Source organism: Ovis aries, chromosome 18 (assembly GCF_016772045.2).
Source record: "Ovis aries strain OAR_USU_Benz2616 breed Rambouillet chromosome 18, ARS-UI_Ramb_v3.0, whole genome shotgun sequence".
Classification (NCBI taxonomy): Eukaryota; Metazoa; Chordata; class Mammalia; order Artiodactyla; family Bovidae; genus Ovis; species Ovis aries.
In genome coordinates this window covers 41,080,134-41,100,802 of record NC_056071.1, presented here as the reverse complement: position 1 = coordinate 41,100,802, position 20,669 = coordinate 41,080,134, and the positions used below count along the sequence as shown (strand labels likewise).

At 43.0% G+C, this 20,669-nt stretch overlaps 1 protein-coding gene across 9 annotated transcripts in view; it reads right to left on the bottom strand.

Moving 5' to 3' along the window:
* The window catches only part of NPAS3 (neuronal PAS domain protein 3), a 966,851-nt gene extending 947,969 nt beyond the window's left edge, over positions 1–18,882 (bottom strand). For 5 of the 9 annotated variants that reach the window (XM_060401793.1, XM_060401794.1, XM_060401796.1 and 2 more), the window contains exon 1: positions 18,806–18,882. In XM_060401793.1, the coding sequence (XP_060257776.1) occupies positions 18,806–18,876 (71 nt within the window). In that variant the 5' untranslated portion in view covers positions 18,877–18,882. Of the gene's footprint in view, positions 1–14,437; positions 14,517–18,805 lie in introns of those variants that run through there. The other 4 variants (XM_060401795.1, XM_042235677.2, XM_042235678.2 and 1 more) reach the window with 2 other exon arrangements.
* Between the last annotated feature and the right edge of the window lie 1,787 nt (positions 18,883–20,669).

Below are 20,669 nucleotides of genomic sequence, written 5' to 3'. Positions count from 1 at the left end.
AGTCCTTTCAATGAATATTCAGATTGATTTCCTTTAGGATTTACTGTATACCGCAAAAACACTAAACCAGTTTAACTTCACAAGTAAAGAAGAAGAATTAGAAGGAAGCTCCTTTGAAAAACAAGGTTAAAAATAAATAAATAATTATTGCTGTTACCTCACTACAGAAATTTATTCTTTTATAAATGTTTTAGGAACACACAACATTTTCAGGGATTAGGTATTCCCCTAAGCACTGGCTTGTCCATCAAATATTATGTTAACTTCTTTCTTTGTGGTATATCATCTGGTTTTGAAATATTTCCAGAGTTGTTCTACTGTCTTGATTGAATTTAACCAACAAATGTATTTATCACTGAACACTTCCAGAGTTTTCCTTCAGCATTACACTGAGTCATGTGCATAATATGTCACTTTAAAATATAACTTAATACAGCCTATTGCTTCCTCTGCAATGCCCCTCTGGACATTCTTGCAATAAGAGTTTCTTTTAAAAGATGTTTTCATAGAAGAAAAATACTTAGGTATCCTATATTTTAATGATGGAAACCTGCTTGGCAAGCATCACATTTGATCTGAAAACTTTAGTTTATTTAATAATTTTATAAATAAGGAATATATGTAAATATTAACACCATCAGAATAAAAATTCACATAACTTAAACTCATTATTTTGTATCATACATTCATGTTATTTAAATCATGTAGTCACATAATTTTATAGCAGGAAGGAAATGTTAGCAACTCAATATACAAATGAAGAAACTACATAAAACAGAACTTCCTACAAAGATAGCAAAAGACTGACACAAGTCACCAAGACTTACTCCATTAGCTGCTGTTCTACTAGAATCAAACAAGCAAGTGGCCAATGGTAATTCATAAAGTATTGCCCTGACAATCTCGATATATCCATGGGCTCCTGTCTTAAGTATATGTTTATTATCCCTCACCTAGAGCCAGACATCCTGGAATACAAAATCAAGTGGGCCTTAGGAAGCATCTCTACAAACAAAGCTAGAGAAGGTGATGGAATTCTAGTTGAGTTATTGCAAATCCTAAAAGATGAAGCTGTGAAAGTGTTAACACTCAATATGCCAGCAAATCTGGAAAACTCAGCAGTGGCCAGAGGCCTGAAAAAGGTCAGTTTGCATTACAATCCCAAAGAAAGGCAATGCCAAAGAATGTTCAAACTATGACACAATTGCATTCATCTCACACACTAGCAACGTAATACTCAATATTCTCCAAGCCAGGCTTCAACGGTACATGAACCGTGAACTTCCAGATGTTCAAGCTGGATTTAGAAAAGGCAGAGGAACCAGGGATCAAATTGCCACCATTCACTGGATCATCGAAAAAGCAAGAGAATTCCAGAAAAACTTCTACTCCTGCTTTATTGACTACGCCAAAGCCTTTGACTGTGTGGATCACAATAAACTGTGGAAAATTCTGAAAGAGATCTGAATACCAGACCACATTACCCGCCTCCTGAAAAATCTGTATGTAGGTCAAGAAGCAACAATCAGAATTGGACATGGAACAACAGACTGGTTCCAAATTGGGAAAGGAGTACGTTAAGGCTGTATATTGTCAGCCTGCTTATTATTTACCTTACATGCAGAGTATATCATGCAAAATGTCAGGCCAGATGAAGCACAAGCTGGAATCAAAATTGCTGGGGGAAATATCAATAACCTCAGATATGTAGATGACACTATCCTTATGGCAGAAAGTGAAGAAGAACTAAAGAGCCTCTTGATGACTGTGAAAGAGGAGAGTGAAAAAGTTGGTTTAAAACTCAACATGCAGAAAACTAAGATCATGGCATCTGGTCCCATCATTTCAGGGCAAATAGATGGGGAAAAAATGGAAACAGTGACAGACTTTATTTTGGGGGCTCAAAAATCACTGCAGATGGTGATTGCAGCCAGGAAATTAAAAGACGCTTACTCCTTGGAAGAAAAGCTATGACCAACCTGTCATATTAAAAAGCAGAGACATTACTTAGCCAACAAAGGTCCATCTAGTCAAAGCTATGGTTTTTCCAGTAGTCATGCGTGGATGTGAGAGTTGGACTATAAAGAAAGCTGAAAACCGAAGAATTGATGCTTTTGAACTATGGTGTTGGAGAAGATTCTTGGACTGCAAGGAGATCCAACCAGTCCATCCTAAAGGAGATCAGTCCTGAATATTCACTGGACGGACTGATGCTGAAGCTGAAACTCTAATACTTTGGCCACCTGATGTGAAAAACTGAGTCATCTGAAAAGACCCTGATGCTGGGAAAGATTGAAGGCAGGAGGAGAAGGGGACAACAGAGGATGAGATGGTTGGATGGCATCACCAACTCGAGGGATGTGAGTTTGAGTAGGTTCTGGGAGTTGGTGATGGACAGGGAAGCCTGCCATGCTGCAGTCCATGGGGTCACAAAAAGTCAGACGTGACTGAGCGACTGAACTGAACTGAACTAAACGGAACACTTCTTGCTTTTTGCCTGCCCTCTATTGTACACAAAATCTGACATTCCTTGGTACAGCTTGACTTTCAGGACTCTCTAACTGACTTGCACCCTAGCATATCTGAACAGCAGTTTAAATATCCTAGTCTGGGGATGTTCTAGAATTCCTCTTATAGTTATTTTTACAATATACAGACTCGCATCAGCTAGAGGATGGTGCTACTGTCATAAAAAGGGCTATGTCCCAAGTCATTTGTTTAAGCTGCTATGCAGCCACATCAATACCTCGCAGAAAAGGGCCTTTGGAAATTCTTAACATTCTGAAGATAAACACAAAGGTATGACACAGCTCTTTCTTTTTTGCTAAGACTTTTCTATCTTGTTAGTAGTTGTTTGCATCAGATAAGAAGTGACTGCTAAAAGATATACTTAACTTATTATAGCTATAAGCTTCCCTGTATTAGTAGGAAGAGACCCTTTTTATTTTATTTTTACTTTTTTTTTTTTTTTTTTTGGCCATGCTGTGTGACTTGTGGCATCTTAGTTCCTCAACCAGGGATTGAACCTGGGCCATGGGCAGTGAAAGCAGAGAGTCCTAACTACTAGACCACCAAGGAATTCCTCTATTTTATTTTTTAAATGATCCCAATTTCTTGTCCTAAAAACCGAAAATAATGTATGAGATTAAACCCTACGGATGAATCCATGTCCTATAGCAGTATAGGTTATGGGATAATATGCCTTCATAAAACCTTCTGCTATCTCTGTTGCTAACTATAACTCTTGCATATATAATTCCATTATACTTTTATAATTCAAGGTTTTGAAATGCTTTTGAACCATTAATATATTTTCCTGGTTAAAATTCTTTGAGATGTTCTTAACAAGAGTCTTAGATAATGAATTTGGGCAAACTCTGGAACAGTCTTTACAGTATTATCATTCTCATTAATTTTCAGAACTACCCACTGTGTTGAGATGATTGTCATGGGCCTAAGACTTCAATTTGGCTAAATATTTTTGCATATATTTCAACATATAAGTAACTACCAGATGTTTAAATGTTAAGTTCATATGGAAGAAATGGTTAAATGTATTTATTTTTATCTCACGATTTCTTTGTAACACTAATTCTCATTTTACTATTTCCTTATGTACTTCACTATTTCCTCAATATTTTGGTCTACAATGGGCCAATAACTCTAAAATCCCTTCAAAGACAAAACAATCCTTTAAAATATTTCAGAATTTAAACCATTTACTTAGGTATAATATTTAATATATGCAACATCGCTAATTTTTTAAAAGAGAAACCTGATATAGTGATTCACCTATTACTTCAGTAAAATATACAGACTTCATGTAAAGCACAGGATTACACTTTTTTTTAACAGAGTTTTCCATTTATATTCTTATTTGGCTTTAGCAACCTGATATGTGATTCTGCCCTAACCTGTCAGAAAAAAGATGGGTAGGAGGCTAAAAACAATATTACTTTTAAGAGAGTTACTGCAGTACACAGTTCTGTACTTCCATCCAGTTTATTCGTTTTTCTTTGCCTCTTTGGTTATCTCTGAAGACTGCTCCTGTTTCCATTGTTTCATCCTTTAGCATTCACATATCAGAGCAATAAGTATTTCATTACTGGTTTATCTGTCCAGAGGCTTGAGAAGCGGTAACAATTAACCCTCCCTTCACAGTGATTGATACAGGCTTTGCTTTCAATTTGTTCCACTACACAGATCATGAAATTCTGAATGCAATCATCCTCATTGACCTACACTTTCAAACACACGGCTACAATGAGACGAAAGTAATTATTAAAAGGAACACAGGACTACTGAGATCTGAAACAAAGTCTTTAAAAAATCTGTTAGATGACCTTCTGGTAAAATTGGCAAATTCTGATGTTAACAAAAATGATAGCTTTGTGTCCCTGTCTGAAAATATTCAATGCAAGCTGATCAACGTATACTGTGGTGATTGTACTGACTGCAGTGTATACTTCGAAAATACAGAAAGCCATTTTAGAACTGTTACAAAGTAGAGATAAACTGTCAACACTGCAGCTTAATCTGCCTAATTTTTTTTAAGGAAACTAAACTTCCTGCTTTGTGTATAAATGATCAACATTGACCAAAGCAAAGAATCAAGACTGGAAAAGCAATAGCTTTATTCTGTAAGAAGACTTGCATACCTGAATCCTACATCTTCCCTCTCCTCCTCCCTTTAGATGAAGATTCACAGTAAGAAATGAATACATTTTTCACAAAGTCTGAAAAATAGCTTCAAATAAATATTAATCTACTGCAATCGATATATATGAGGAATGGAGAGGGCCGAATGGGAGAGTGGTGACTACAGAACTATATTAAAACAAGGGTTGCAGTTAAAGAAAATCAGGGTGGAAAGCAAGGCAGCAGGCCTGAGGCTCTAATCACAGAACAGAGTGATGGAGATGAACCAATACTGCATGGATTAGCAATGAATTATTTTGAACCGTAATCATATGGCTGCACAGAAGAGAGGCGAAACTAGCCATTACTCATAAACTGATCTACTGATTTCTTGAGAGAGGTGGGGGCGGGGGGATGAGAACAAATTCATATGCTAAACTAATTCAGAATAATGAAAACCTAAAGATGCAGTTACACTTCAAGTTACATTCTATTTTTAATATCTACCACATACTACATAATATGGGGTATTTACAGTAGAAACTATAAAGTGCTTGGATTCGAAAATCCAACCATTTCTTCTACGATTAGGATGTGAGATATTTATGCCACTCTGTTTTTTCTTGTCCAAGAAAACCATTTCTGAATACCTTTCATACCCCCAAATATAAAACACTAAAGTATTTCGTGATAAAGAAGAAACAGTACTCAAGGAATTAACTTCCTTTGGATAATGGGAAAAAATCATACCAAATGAAGATTCGATTGTTAGAACTAATTTTGTTAGGAAGAAAAAAAATCAAAACTGCTGGTAGCAAGAGATTCCTGAGATTCTTATGAACAGACTGTTTAAATGAAGAGCACTTTAATCAGTAGAGGAATCCTCACGTTTCTAATGTCTTGCTGTGCATTCTGCAGGTTATAGTAGCAGCTGGTAGAGGTCATATATCTTTTGTGAGCATCCCAAAAAGGCTCACTGCCAGACTGTTAAATTATGAATAAGCAATGAACAAAAGAATGCAGATACGGTGGTGACAAGATAATCCAAGCAAATTTATCTATGACAAATTTCACAGGATTAACAAATTACATTTACACAGAACAATAAAAATGTGCAAAAAAAAATAAATGATGAGCCTACTTTTCCTTAAAGCATTAGGAAAACAAAAAGTCACAAATCCTCTGCATATATTTAAATTTAACTTGATCTAAAGTAAGACATTTATAATATATTTAAGATATCTTTGTAACATTTTCCCATTTTAGGTAGATATACACAAACTTCATATACTGGTTTATATTTCATATATGTTACATTGTAAAGAATATATATATATATACACACACACATATATATATTTGGCTTATATATAAATCATGTATACAAACAGTGAAATCTACAATAAATAAATGTCATCCCATTCATATACATGAATAGAATGGATATGTTTTTAAGAAACATATTTTGAGAAATTTATTTGTGTAATTTGTATAATTATTTGTGTACTATATAATTATTTGTAATAATTTCAATTAGTACAATACATATTAGCTACCAAAATATCCTTATTCACTGATGCCTCCATTTTCAAGGACCAGAGAGAGGGGTTCTGAAAACAGTTTCAATCATTCCACTTGCTCCTACCAAAACACTGCAGTCTTTTTGAGTAAAGTGCTTCTTCTGCACGAAGTTTTTAGAACTAGTGCCCTTTTCTGCAGTGTTACAATAGCAGAAAAGAAAATTCACAGTTGGTGGAGGGGATTGATTTCAGCTATATTCATTAAAGATGACCCTTAATCCAATATTAAACTTTTCTTTATAATAAAATTATTTGTATTAATCTTATAAATGAGAAAAGCCCCAGTCTATCAGATAATAAGAAATTACTGAAATGACCTGTGAGTCCATAAAGTGTTCTTAAAATGCTATGTGGCATTGCTTTCCAAAATATGTGATATATATTTAAGTTTTAATGTTATAGACAACCTCTGTACCAGAGTCAGAGCCCTTTAATACTGCATTGGTATACTGATGATAATAAAATAATGCTGTTCAGTCACTAAGTCTCGGCTGACTCTCTGTGCTCCCATGGACTGCAGCACACCAGGCTTTCCGGTCCTTCACTATCTCCAAGAGTTTGCTCAAATTCATGTTCATTGAGTTGGTGATATAATTTATTTTAAGATGACCTGAATGCTGTTTTAAATTTTGTAGCCTATTTTTCATTTATACTTCCTACTGTCTGTTGCTTTTAATCTTCAATATTTTAGCAAAACATTTCTCTAAATGAGTCCTTTCCAACATCTCACAAGTCAACCTATCCTTTATGTAAACAAGAAATTTTCTTAACGTGAAAGTGAATGTTTAAGTTACACAAAATACTCAGCTCTTTCAACCACAAATACTCAAGCACTGCTTATCTAGTCCTTTCAAGCCCTGAAATTCCTATATTTTATTCTTTTTTTGAAGAAGCTATTTGGTTGACAGTATTGCATCTAAAAACAGGAAGATAAATGTGGTATGCTTGTCTACTCCCTCAAATCTAACATATGTTCTACAAGGAGCAGTGATTAAAGTCAGATGTTACAAAGTTTCATAATCTTCAGTCACTAAGTTGTGTCCAATTCTTTTGTGATCCCATGGCCTGTAGCCCACCAGGGTCCTCTGTCCATAGGATTTCTCAGGCAAGAATACTGGAGTGTGTTGCCATTTCCTTCTCCAGGGAACATTCCTGACCCAGGAATTGAACCCGTGTCTCCTGCATTGGCAGGCAGATTCTTTACCACTGAGCCGCTAGGGAAGCCCTTTCCAAAAGTATAGCTTTTATCAAAGAAATGTTACATACCAGACCAACCCCTGTGATCCCCCTCTACCCTACATTAGAGAAATTAAAATGTTCTCAAGACTTTCCTTTCTTGAATGTCACAAGTGTGTGAACATCCAGGAGGAGAGTGGGGGAAGCTAAATGATAACTTATCACTTACGTATTTACTGTGGTCCATTTTTAAACATGTTTTTAATTAAATGAGTTAATTAATATATGTAAAGCCCTTAGAACAGTACCTGGTACACAGTACTATATAAATGCTTGCTGTCATTATTTTAATGCCAGGTAATTTGGCAACAGGCCAACTTCCACAAGCCCTTGTACATCTCAAAAGAATATACAGAAACACAGGCAGTGAAGTGTATTATGCTTTACCCATTCAGTGGCAAAACTATCCCAAAATAAAAGTCTCGGCTGTAGTCTTTAGCTTAAACTGTGACACACTCTGAGGCAAGAATAACAGGAGTGGAAAAGGTCCATGAATACTTCACAGTCTAAGACCAAAGAGGCCTATGTATATGGCAAACTGATGCTTCAGAAATCATTCAGTGAAAAGTCTGCCCCGAAATATAGATAGCTGTGGAAGGAAAGAAGTGAAAGTTGCTCAGTCATATCTGACTCTTTGCAACCCCATGAACTATACAGTCCATGGAATTCTCCAGGCCAGAATATTGGAGTGGGTAGCCTTTCCCTTCTCCAGGGGATCTTCCCAACCCAGGGATCGAACCCAGGTCTCCCACATTGCAGGCGGACTCTTTACCAGCTGAGCCAGAAGGGAAGCCCAAATAGCTGTGGAGATTGCCCACAAAACTACCGGAATGTTAATGGTAGAGTGAGAATAATTCACTGATTCTTTCTCTCACTTTATAAATACCGTTTTTCTGAACTTCTCCAAACATGTGATGAAACACCAAAAGGCAGAGATCTAGTTCACTACTCGGCACACACAGTCTTTCTGCCATAAGAGCTCTCTGGCATGGGCTCAGAAATCCCTGACTCTGGAAAATCTGAAAAATGCAGGGCCCCTCCACATTGCAGTTAAGGTCCTACATTTCTACAGAGACAAACCTGATTTCAGTCTCTACTCTACCACCTTCTTTGGGAACAATATGCCTCTGTTTTCTCATCCATAAATGGGGATATTAGCACTTCCCTTGTAAGGCAGTGGGGAAACCAATGAGAAAAATACTAGGAAATATTTAATATTTGTTGCAAAGGGCTTTGAAACAAGTAATGTCCAATAAATCTTTATTATCATATGTGATCATTTTCATTTTAAAATCCCAAAGATCTTTAAAAAATTTTTTGCTATTAATTCATTTACATTATATAACATCTTTTCTTTCTTTCCCCCAAGAACCTCTAATTATTTTACAGTCCTTAGTTGCAATATTTTACAAGCGGAATACCTGTCCCCCCAGAACACTAAGCTAACAGAAGTCAAAGGAGATAAGGAGCCTTTTTTACAGGTCCATGAATTCTCTACTTTCTACTCGTCTAGAAAAGGGTGTTTTCTGGCCCTTGATAATATTCCACATATCCAATATATGGACAAGTCTATAACTAAAGCAACTGTTCTTACAGGGTGTATTATTCACTACTATCTCCAGCACAAGTCAGGACGGTCCATTGCAGAGGTTCAATAAATAAAGCTGAATGAACAAACCAATCAATAATTATAGTTGAGGCTCACAAGCAGTTTGGACAATGGCAATGTGCGATTTTCATCTTGCCTCTCATGATTTTGTACACGAGACCACAAGTATGCCAATTAATTCACCAAAATATTATGCTTCAGACATGTATACAGACAACTTCAAGTGCTGTTTAATCTTGTCACTGCCCTAGTAATTTCAGCTATAGTAGTAGTCACTTTCCTCTTACTAAGCCATGCCCTGTTTATGCACTACATTTTTACTAATATCACTGCAAACTATTCTATGTAAGGTTCTATCAAACTTATTAGTGCAAACATCCTATTGACATTAATGGGGCCCAGCGCAGTAAAAATACCATTCAGTTACAGTTGGTTTATTACACTGCCCAATGAGGGGAAAAAAAAAAGAAAGAAAACAGGCACTATTTACTATAAAAACACTAACATCATTAAATGCAAAGCAAACATAACTGAATTTTCCCATAAATTTGGGAAGTTCTTAGCTAGTCATAGTACAGATTTCAATATTTAAAGTTTTACATATTCCATTGTGTACAACTTTGGAAACATTTAAATTTTTAAATTAACATTTAATCACGTGAACAACTAAAAATTTTAACAGTCTAATCCTTCCACTAGGTATCAGACTTATCCATTGTATGCAATTAGGAAATGTTGATAAAACACCTGAAATTAAATTATAAGCCAAGAGCCATGCAGAATTTTTTTTAAATTAATTCAAGAGATGAATGCTATAATACAGAAAAAGTAGCCATGTGAACATAACAGGGGAGGGGCTAGCTCTGCTCTCACGTGTGTTTAATTTTCTTTAAATTTAGTGAGTGGCATTCTGCATAGGAAAGGGGAACACTGGAATCGCAGGAAAAATAAGAAAATAAAAATAGACTATAAGGGTCATTATTAATAGTAAAGCACTTAAGGAAATGTATTAGAAAAAAACATTATCAGAAGTGATTTAGATATCTCTGTGACATAGCCCCTGCAAATACCCTACAAAATATAAAGCTCAACAGCTTTAAAAATATCTCAATAAAAGCTACACTGCCTAAATGTTCCCGCGTCAAAAAAAAAAAAAAAAGTACTGCTTTACAAAAGCATGTACAGTATAGAAACCCTTGTCATAGAAAACCATGCCACAGAGCAGGGGACCCTGGACATCAGATCCCATTTCAAACAGATGCAATTTTAACATGCCAGTGGATCCCAAACTAAGATCTGGGCCAGAGCAAGAGTTGAGAGGTTTATAGAAATTCTGGCATTCCCATAAAACAGATCTATTGCAGGTAGGAGCAACAACTGTGCAGAAGAATCTGAGGGAAAATTCAAACTTCATATTGCCAAAAATACCAGGCTGTTCCAATTTGTACATCAAATTTAAATTGCAATATAATTCTTCCCAACTCATTGCTGAACAAGATAGTAATTTCCCACAACTTTCAGTCAAATATAAAAGTCGTATTCTTAAGAATATTTTTAAAGACCACAGGGACTAAAACTTTAATAATAATACCACTAGGTGCTTAAAAAAAAAAACCTCATGTAACTTTTTTTTTTAACCAAAAGCATCCAATAATGTTGGGTTCGAGTTTGCTCATAACAAATCAAATCTAGTAACAGGCATATTACAGATTTGAAGTAGCTATGTGTCTCTCAATTTATAAATCAGAAATTGGAAATAGGAAAGGATGCTGTAATGTGGGAGGGTCCTACATAATGAAGGTCTTTATAACTCCTGGCTCCTGAGCTATACAATCTAATATCCTCTCCGGTGGTTCTGTGATATGCCCATGCATTACAGTTCTTGTTGACAGTCTGTTGCCTTGGAAATATTTCATTATTTCAGTTTTTCCATTTGTAGACCCTTGGCCTTGTGATATGAAGGCCATCCTATTTCATATTTTCGATTATCATTTAAGCAATCTTGTGGAGCTATTTATATATAAGCAAGTGTTAGACAACGCATATCATCATTTATCACTCTGTGTTTAAGCTTACATTGTAGAAAGAAATGCCTCCAAAAAAGTCTCCACCACCACCTTTACTTTTTAAACTAAAAGCCCTGTGCTACTGGAATATGCTTTGCAAACCAGCCTGGGCGTATCACATGCTTGACACTTCTGTCTAATTTTCTTGGTTTTACATCCACGTAGTGGAAAAACTCTGTGGTAGTACTATATAATTTGCAGGCTACTGGAGTTTTTTGTTTGTTTGTTTGTTTGGTTTTGTTTTTAATCAAAGGAATTTTAATACACAAGGTTTTCAACTTGTTATTTCAGGCTCCAAAGAGACACTTTCTGCGTGTATGAGTCAGAGGAATTTAAGGATAACTAAATAATAACATAAGACATTATCAAGAAAAAACTTCTTTTCCCAAAATTTACTCTGTAAACATTATTAGGAGGAAATGACTTTTGTACTGTATTATTAAACTCAGGTCAGAGTTTCTAAACAAGAAGACAATTCAAAAGATTTTTTTTCTCTCTCTCTACAAGTTTTGATACTGGTATATGTGAAAAACAATAGAGATAGTGTCCATAAAAGCCTTTAAGAAGTCAATGATTTGGAAACCATGTTTTAAGTAAATGGGAGGAGGTCACTTAATGCATGTCCACAGAAAACCATCTTTTGTAAACATATTTCTGTTCAACCATTACAGAGAAATTACACTGCTAACCAACAAGTTCGAGGCACAAAGTCCACATAAAGGTGAAGTGACTACTTAGTTGAGCAAGTAACTATGAAAAACAACCCCTCCTGAACCAACCGTCTGATTTCCCATTTCTCATTACAAAACCAAATCAAGGAACATGTGTAATGTTTACACTCAAAGTGTTAAGAGCATTTTAAACCCTAATAACAAAGTGAACCCTCGGGGCATAAAACAACTGTTTGGATAACGGGCCAAGTTTGTGGTTATTACTGTTTGAAACATTTAGTTTATAACTCCTTTCTTCCTTTCCTCTGTATCGTCGCTCCTTCTGCCCGTACCTCCTTAGTACTCCTCCCTCTCCCTACAGGTTAAACCTTCTCAGATCCAACCTTTAAAATGACAGCATCCGAGCTGAACAAGAAGATGCTATTAAAGGGCATTAAATTAAATACAGTATATCCTCCTACAACTTCAATCAGAATTTCAGACCAAGTGTTATTTAGTTCAGCTCTCAAGTGGAGCAGAATAACAAATCGCGCACTTTGATTTACCTTCTTCGAATGCCAAATGGAGACAGGTGATAAAGAACGCGCTCATGCACAGGCTATGAAGTTTCCTCTAGAAATTAATTCTATCTTCAAGATTCCTATCTCAGAGAAATTCCCAAAATGGCACACAAATAGGCCTCTGCTGGAGAGATTACTGGGGCCATCCCAGTAAATACATTTACTACCAGAGAACTGGGGAAGAAGGAGGCAAAGAAAAGGAAAGAAGGGAGGAAATCAATTATAAACTTTTGACTTCGAAAAGTATTCATCACCGTGTTAAATACGAAATAATTATTAAAAGCTTTGCACAAATGCTCTGAAAAGCAATTTTTCTACCTACAAAAGTAAAGTACTTAATATGTGAATTCCCATAAAACACTTAAGACTAAATGTTCCTTTTAGCTTTATGAGTTGTCAGGTAGTTAATGCTAACCATCTTTAACATCTTTAAAAGCTGAGCTGTGTATGATTTACTCCCAGGTACATGACTTATATAGAAATTAGAGTTTAGAATGAGTCTCTTACGTATCTACTTGAAATTATTTCCTTAATCCTGACAATTCTGCGGTCCCTACTGAATAAAGGAAACAAGCAATAGTGCAAGTGAAGTTTTCTAAGGGAATAGCTTGTTTAAATATCTCCTTAACAACTAGATGGAAACTACAGGTTAAATGCTATGTTGTATCAAAAATAAAAATGCCCATGTCAAAACAATTAAATCTTGCTACTATGGACTTCCCTCATCTTTTCAAATTCACTTAAGCCTGTGAGGAAAGTAAACATCGCTGGTTGGGGGCCGGGGGCGGGGCGGGGGGGAATGGACACATCTAACCGCATTTGTTTTCCTCGGGAATCAATGGGTAACATTTCATACTTCCTACTGAGCATTTCCTCTTCTGAGACAGAAAGAGAGATTCACTTTGCTCAAACCAATATGCTATATGCAATTAATGTCATTAACGCTGCCAATTAATAGCAAATAGGAGTCCAAACAAAGTAGGCTGGGTGGACAGCAGGAGGGGGAAACCACGAGGGGCGGAGGGGTGCTTAGTTACTCTGAAATCTAACAATGCCACTCACGCAGGACAGTTAAGGAAATTGTGAAGACAAACTCCCTTTCCCTTTTGGCTTCGGTGTAACTAACTTCAAACAGACATGCTCGGCTGAGGTCCCTGCCTGGATATGCAGTTCTCCCCTGGAACTTTTTAAAACACAGATCCGCAAACAGTAACTAACGGGACAGAGATGTTCCAAGTGTTGGCACATTTTGGATCTCGCTGTTGGCTGGCTCATTGGGACTGAAGGGTTTTCTTTTTTTCCGCGGGGGTGAGGGGGTGAGGGGGGTGTGGAAGAAGAGAGTGAATAGGAGGGCAGTGGAGGAGAACAGAGGGCAAAAGCAGGAGACCTACAAGTTGACGAGGCTGGGGGCGGCAGCCCGGGCGGCGGGGAGGCGGCCGCGCGCCTCTCTCCGCCCGGCCCGGCCTAGCGGCTCCGCGCGGAGACAAGCCCCTCCGCGACACCGTCCGGGCCTGGCGCGAGCTCCGCGCTCCCCGCCCCCGGCCTCCTCCTCCTCCTCCTCCTCCCCTGCTCGCCAGCCTGCCCTCCCCCTCCCCAGCCTCATTCCTTCCTAGAGAGCAGCTGCCAAGGGACCTGCGGCGGCCCCGGGGATCCCCCGGCCCCCCCACCCGCACCGCTGCTCCCCGCCACACTGCAGCCCCTTCGTTTTTGTTTCTCTCTTTTTCTTTTTTCTTTCTTTTTTCTGCTTTTTCTTTTTTTTTTTTTTCTTTTCTTTTCTTTTCTTTTTTTTTCTGTCAACGAGTCACTCCATTCGCCGAGCCGAGGAGGTGCGACCGCTCGGAGAGCCTGGCGCCGCCGCCGCCGCCGCCGGAGAGCCCGCTCGCTGCCGCAGCCGCCGCGGGCGGACAATGCGCGCGGGGACCGCGGAGCCGCCTGCCCGGCAGACCGGGTTCCCGCGGGCTCGCGGCCCAGGAGGCGGGCTGCGGAGCGGGGCCCGCCACCTCGGCGGAGGCGGCGGCGGCGGCGGCGGCGGGAGCGGCCGCCCCGGCGGCAGGTTCAATAAACAGAAAAGTGTTACCGTTCTCGCCTGGAAGGATCCTGCTGAAAGCTGGGCTTGGTGGGCGCCATCTTCCTGCTATTTTTTTTCCTCTCTTACTTTTTGCCTCTCTCCCCACTCCCGGGGCGGGGGGCGTGGGGAGGGCGGGGGGTGTGCGTGTGCGTGGGGTGGCGGGAGTGAGTGCGGGCGTGCGCTGCGCTCAGCGGCGGCCGGGCGGGCGGCGGCCGTGGCCGTGGCCGTGGCCGTGGCGGCGGCGGCGGCGGCGGCGGCGGCCGTGCTGCTGAGGCGGGGAGGCTACGGAAAAGTAGAGGGGCCGGAGCCTCGCCGGCAGCCGGCCGTCCCCTCGCGCCGCCGGTGCCTCTCGCCGCAGGTCGCCGCCTCCTCCGCCGCCTGCGCCTTCTCCTCCCCCTGCTCTCCGGGCGCCGCCGCCGCCGTCCATGCGTCGCAGAGCCCCCGCGGCCCGGGCCGCTCCGGCTCCCGAGACATGCCCGGCGCGGAGACAGGCGACCGGCGGCGGCGGCGGAGGAGGAGGGGGAGGCGGCGGCGGGGGGGCGGCGGGGGGAAGGCGGCCGCGCGGCCCCGCGGGCAGCCCGGCCCAGGGCCCCGCCGCCGCCGCCTCAGGGTTCTCGCCCTCGCGCGCCGCCACACCCCCCGCCGTCAGCCCCGCCGCCGCCGCCCCGAGCCGGCCGGGTGGCAGGTGGGGCACACACCCTCCCGGCGGGGGGCGGTGGGGGGCCCTAGGCCGGGAGGGGCGGGGAGCGGGGGAGGAAGCGCAGGGGGTTCCCAGCTTGACCGCTGTGAAAGTATTTCTGGGCATTTTCCAGCTGCTTTGCTCCAGAGCGCTCTCTCGCACGCAGACACACACCGCCCCCCCCCCGCCCCCCTCTCGCGCGCGCTCTCTCTCTCTCTCTCCCTCTCTCCGTGTCTCTCTCTCTCCTCTCTCTCTCTCGTTGGGGGACTGGGAAGCTCGGCTGCCGGCGCAACAACGCCACTCAGTTGCAGTTTCGAACACTTCCCTTCTCTGGAGTATCGCGGCCAGGAGGAAAGAAACAAGAGAGAGAGGAACTGGGAGGCCCACGGCAGCGGGCAAGGCAACCCGGCGTCCCGGGCGCGCCTTCGGGGACAAGCGGGTGGGGTGCGCGGGCGGAGAGGCCCGGAGAGCCCCTCTGGGCTGGCGGAGCGGCGGCACAGGCTACCTTGTGGCTCGGGCGCTCTCAGCAGCATTTCCAAGCCCGGAGCAATCTGCATTATTCACGCATGTATCAAGTCTGCAGACCCCGGGGTTCACAAGTGAATCCCCAGGAGTTTAAACGCAGTTAGATAAAACGCTTCTCCCACCTGGGCACCTGGGACCAGACCGGACTTCGGGCCCTCTGGGATCCAGCCTAGCCGCGTCCTTATTTTACAGCTCAGAGAGGCCTAGAGATAGGGCCACTCGGTGCAGGGCCAGTGCTGGAATCTATTGCCTAGGTACCCTTGGTCAGAGATTTTTCTCCACGAAACCGCTCTGCCGGGTGTGGGCAGCTTTTTAGGCAGAGACTTGGATCAGTCATGTGTCACCCAGGAAAGTAGAAAGGACTCCCAAAGCATTTCTTATGAGAGCCAGACGGAAAACATCAATTCTAGGAGAGGCTTTGCATTTTACTTTAAACTTAAGAAAAAACAGACTCTCAAAGAGGTCCCATTCACTGCTACCATTTCACTATAGTGGGGCTGAGAGTCAGAAACTTGGAAAACCTAAGTGTTTTTCATGGCAGACGTGTTTAATCTGCATGATGATGTTCGAGTTCTCTTTGGAGTACACTCTACAGGTAGGAGAAGATGAGAGTGATTGAAAAATGAAGTAGAACGTGTTAAGTACAAAATATACATGGGCTGGAAGACAGAGGAAAAGTTGCCTGCTTGGAAGTTCTGGCTGCAAGACAGTCAGCTTAGGGCGTTTCTACCAAAAGATGACAAATGAGAGAAGCTTGTATTCTCCCAACAGGTGACTCTTTGCTTGAAAACCCCCTTATGCCTGTCACTTCCTCATCAAACTCTCGGAAGGAAGTTAATGCTTTTTTTTTTTTTTTTTTTTTTGGTAAAATGATGTTACCATTTACTATATATAACAGACATATCCAGGTCTTGAGGTGGAAACTAAAGTCTGCCCTTCACAGCCCCTACTACCTAACAAGTAGGTGGCCTACATTCCCAATAAAATTCCAGAGGACAGGGGACTTGTGACTAAGACCATGCCAATAACCTTCTAGCCCTCCCCCATGACTCATCCCCCTTTCCCCAAATTAACTAAAATTAAAGGTAGTAACAGGTGTCGTCATATCTGAGTAATGAAATGGAGAGCTACATTTTTCACAGCTAGCACCTTCTCTTCTGTCAACATGAGAGAACATAAAAAAAAGGGAACACGACATCCCACAGGCTAAAGTTTAGAGTTGATTCTTTTTAAAGCTTTAATCTTTAGAACTGCACTGGGATTCAGAAACTTGATAAAGTGGCCCCAATTCAAAGATGAACATGGAAGCATTGCAGCGCTTTCAGGGGCAGAGTTGGGGACCATGGAGGATTACCCTTGGGTGCTGCTGACTGGCAGGCAATTGGCCGTGGGAAGATCTTCATGGTGACAGACACCAACACTCCAAGAATAAACATAAAAGCTGGAAATTCATGACCACTTCTTATGCCCAGTTCATGTCTTAAGGGTTACTTGAAGTTCCCCGGAGTTCCCTGAAATCGTCCAAAGGCCTTCTGACATTTCTGACCCTTGACTCCCTACTTCAGAGACCACACTATTGTGACTACTGCCTGCACTTCCTAGTTAAAGTGACCGATGTATTCTATTGTCATTTAAATGTTTTATAAGTGACCAAAAAAAAAAAAAAAAAAAACTATACCTGAATCATGAGAAGGAAAAATCTAATTCCTTCCTGGTCCTTTTATGTTTGAAAAATTCCCAGATCTTTTGTATTAAAGGTTCTTATAATCACTGAACTAAAACAAGACTAAAATAATTTTTTAAATCTCTTTAATGAAATAGTCTCTTTTTGACTTATTTTTAAGACTCTCTTTTTAAAACTTCTGACAATACTCAGAGAATATAATGAAGTTCTCTACAGAATATATGCAATACAGGGCATCAACTTGGAAAGCATTCAGTGTGTTATGCAAAACCTGCTCTGGTCGCTGAGCCATTGGTTAGAAGGCACAAAATATGGCAGTGATAGATTATCTTAACCTTTTCAGTTTAAACACTGTTGGTTCAAATCAAAGGTTCTCAAATCAATGAAGTTTGAAATACAAGGTAAAAATAGGAGCTCTTATTTGAATTATGCATTGTGTATATTTTAAGTTAAATGCCATTGGCAAATCTCTCAGATGTTTAATCGTGTGCAATCTGGGAAACACAAATATTTAATTTCACACTTTCATGTGTTCTTTTTTTTTTTCTCCCATCTCTTATGAAACTGAATCCCACAAATGGGTAGCTTACCTTTCATACTACATTGTTAGTTTTTCTCAGGGCATTTTTGTGGATTACATTTTTGATAAAATCTTGAAACATCGAAAGTTGTCCTTAAGGAAAAACTTCAGGGTTCTAGGGCTGTTGGTGGTGCTGGTGGTAATATTTTCCCCCTTTCTTTCCTAATTGAATCAAATGATGTTTCCTATTTCAATGTCACACCCATAATTTTTTTAAATCTATAAATGTTTGAAAGAAATGCAAACAAGAAATACTTGAAAACTTCCTTCTTACCACCTAACCTAACTTTGTAAAATTTGCTTCCTAACTTGTATCTCTGAATCTTATCATTTGCATTATAATACGTTTAAAATGAATACTTAACAGCGCCAAGGAGACTCGGATTTCTTGCTCTATTTCCCTGTAGTAACAGGTGACAAGATAACACTATTATGTAGAATTGCAAGTCTACAGCTTCTCCTGAAAACCGTTCCCATTCTGTTTGGAAACAAATGATCAATCAGCCTCAGGTGATCAACTGCCCCCCTGGCTGCCCGTCAGCTCGGGTCCGCACCCGGCAGAGGCATTGAGAAAATTCCGCTGAAGGGGACGAGGATCCCAAAACTTTGCAAAAGCACCTTGTGCTGTGTCTCAGACTTCGCTGTAACTCCTTGGCTACGCGGGGCTGAGACTCTGGATTTGGGGCCATGCAGAACGTACAGGGTGGTTCGACTTCGCCGGTACACTAAGTGCCTTTCAGTCTGAATTGTGAATGATTTTTTTCTGTCTTATCTATAGAACGAGGGGCAAGCAAAGTGAGCCCTGGCGATGTGCATGTGCGTTGTAACGCCAAAACAAGAGGCAAAGTGAGTCCCACCCCAGCATCCCGGAGCGGGGGACACTATCCCAGCCCAGGCGGGACTACTCACCGCTGCTGGTAGGAGGTGATGCCCTGGACGTTCTGCGGGGTGCCGTTGGCCGCGGCGCCGGCCCTCCCCATGCCCGCGCCGGCCGGCACCCCCGCGGCCGCCCCGCCGGCCGCCGCGGCCGTCACCTGCACGCTGAAATCCGGAAATATTCGGATCATCGCCGCGGCTTCGGCCCCCGGGCGCGGCGGCTCTGGGCTCGGGCTGGCGGGGGCTCGGGCTGGGGCTCGGGCGGCGGCAGCAGCAGCAGCGCGAGCAGCGGCGGCGGCAGCAGCGGAGCCAGGCACCAGCCTGCAATCCCATTAGTGAGCCGCGGCCACTGTGCGCGGCGGAGAGGCGCTTTGATGTGCGCGCAGCGGGCTGGGGTGGGGGGGGGGGGCTGCCGCAAGCGCGAGGAGGAGGTGCGGGGGGGGGGGGAGTGCGAGGGACTTGCAAACAGCAAAACGTGTCAGGGTGGGGCCTTTTTTCCCTTTTGGGGGGCGGTGGTGCTCCCCCCTCTTTCCAGGATGTTGCTCTCACTGGCTGCTCCGGCTGCGCCGCGCGAGCCCAGCTGAGGGAAGAAGGGGAGGGGGTGGCGGAGGAAGGATGCACCGGGAGGCTTGGAGAGGACTTGGCCGGTGCAAGGGAATGACGGGCTGCGAGCGGAGGGTGCCTTTCTTTCCCGCCCCCTCAACAACACGGACACACACACACATACACACACACACCGCGCACTTCCGACCCAAAGTGTAAGACGAGCGCGCGCTCTCCCCCTCTTTTCTCTAGAGAAATAACCACCATCCAGGCAGGCTCGCGCCTCCCGCGGCTTCCAGTAACCTGGACTCCAGCCCGCGTGTGCAGGAATGGGGGCGCAGATTCTCCCCTCCCGGACAGGACCCCTCACTCTACCGGTCTTCTCTACGCTAGGTAGCGCGAGGGTTGCCAACTGCAAGTTGGACTACTGGAGAACTTGATGCTTATCAAGGAGGGATGGTGTGCAAAGGAGGAAGGGGGGGGGCGCTTTTGTGCAACGGAGAGTTTGTTCAACCCTTTATAAGAAGGGACTCTCTTCGCTCCTGGTGGGCGGGCATGTTGGTCTTGGACAAACTTGTGAGGTGGGGACTGTAGGTCCAGCTAAAGGGAGCCGGTTGTGCCCCTGGTGATCCATCTCTATACGCCCCTTTCAAACGATGAAACGAATAAATTAGCAGCCACAGCTGGGGCGAACTCTGCAAATTCCAGCCACCAGGGAAACAAAAAGAGAAAACACGTGCATTTATTTTCTCGTGCCTTCCAGTTACTTCTCCACATTGTTATATCAGTGTTTCTTTAGGGGCTAAGGCGGGATGCCGTGGTTTGGGCGCGCCTTTTTAATGACAACTTGCACTCCTCGCCTGTATAATGGGTGGGGGCAGTGAGGAGTGAATGGCTACTCCCCACCCCCCGCCTGGGACCCCCGCGTGTCCCCACTTCCTCCTTCTTCCTTCCGGATCGCGAAACTGGACCGGAGTTGCCTGGCGGAGGGTGCAGCCCCTGAGCAACGCGGGACGTGGTCTCGCCTCCTCTGGCGCGCCCTTACCCCCGGGACCCTTTGCTGGTATTGCTGTTGGTTTCCCCCATCTCCTTCTCTCGTCTCTTCTTCGCTCCGCGCTCAAAGGCCCGGGCCTGGCAGCTAGGGGAACGACTGGCCGCCGCGCCCGCAGCGCGAACACAACTTGGGCTCGGCGGAGCGTGGTGGCCGCGGCCGCGCCGCCCGACCCTCGGCCAATAGCGCCTCGCCGGGCGAGGCACCTGCTTAACCCTTTGGGCCTGGGGCTCAGCCAGCCGCTGGGACCCAGAGGGGCTGGGCCGATTGGCCAGAAGTTGCCAAGGACGAGAGTGGTAGAGA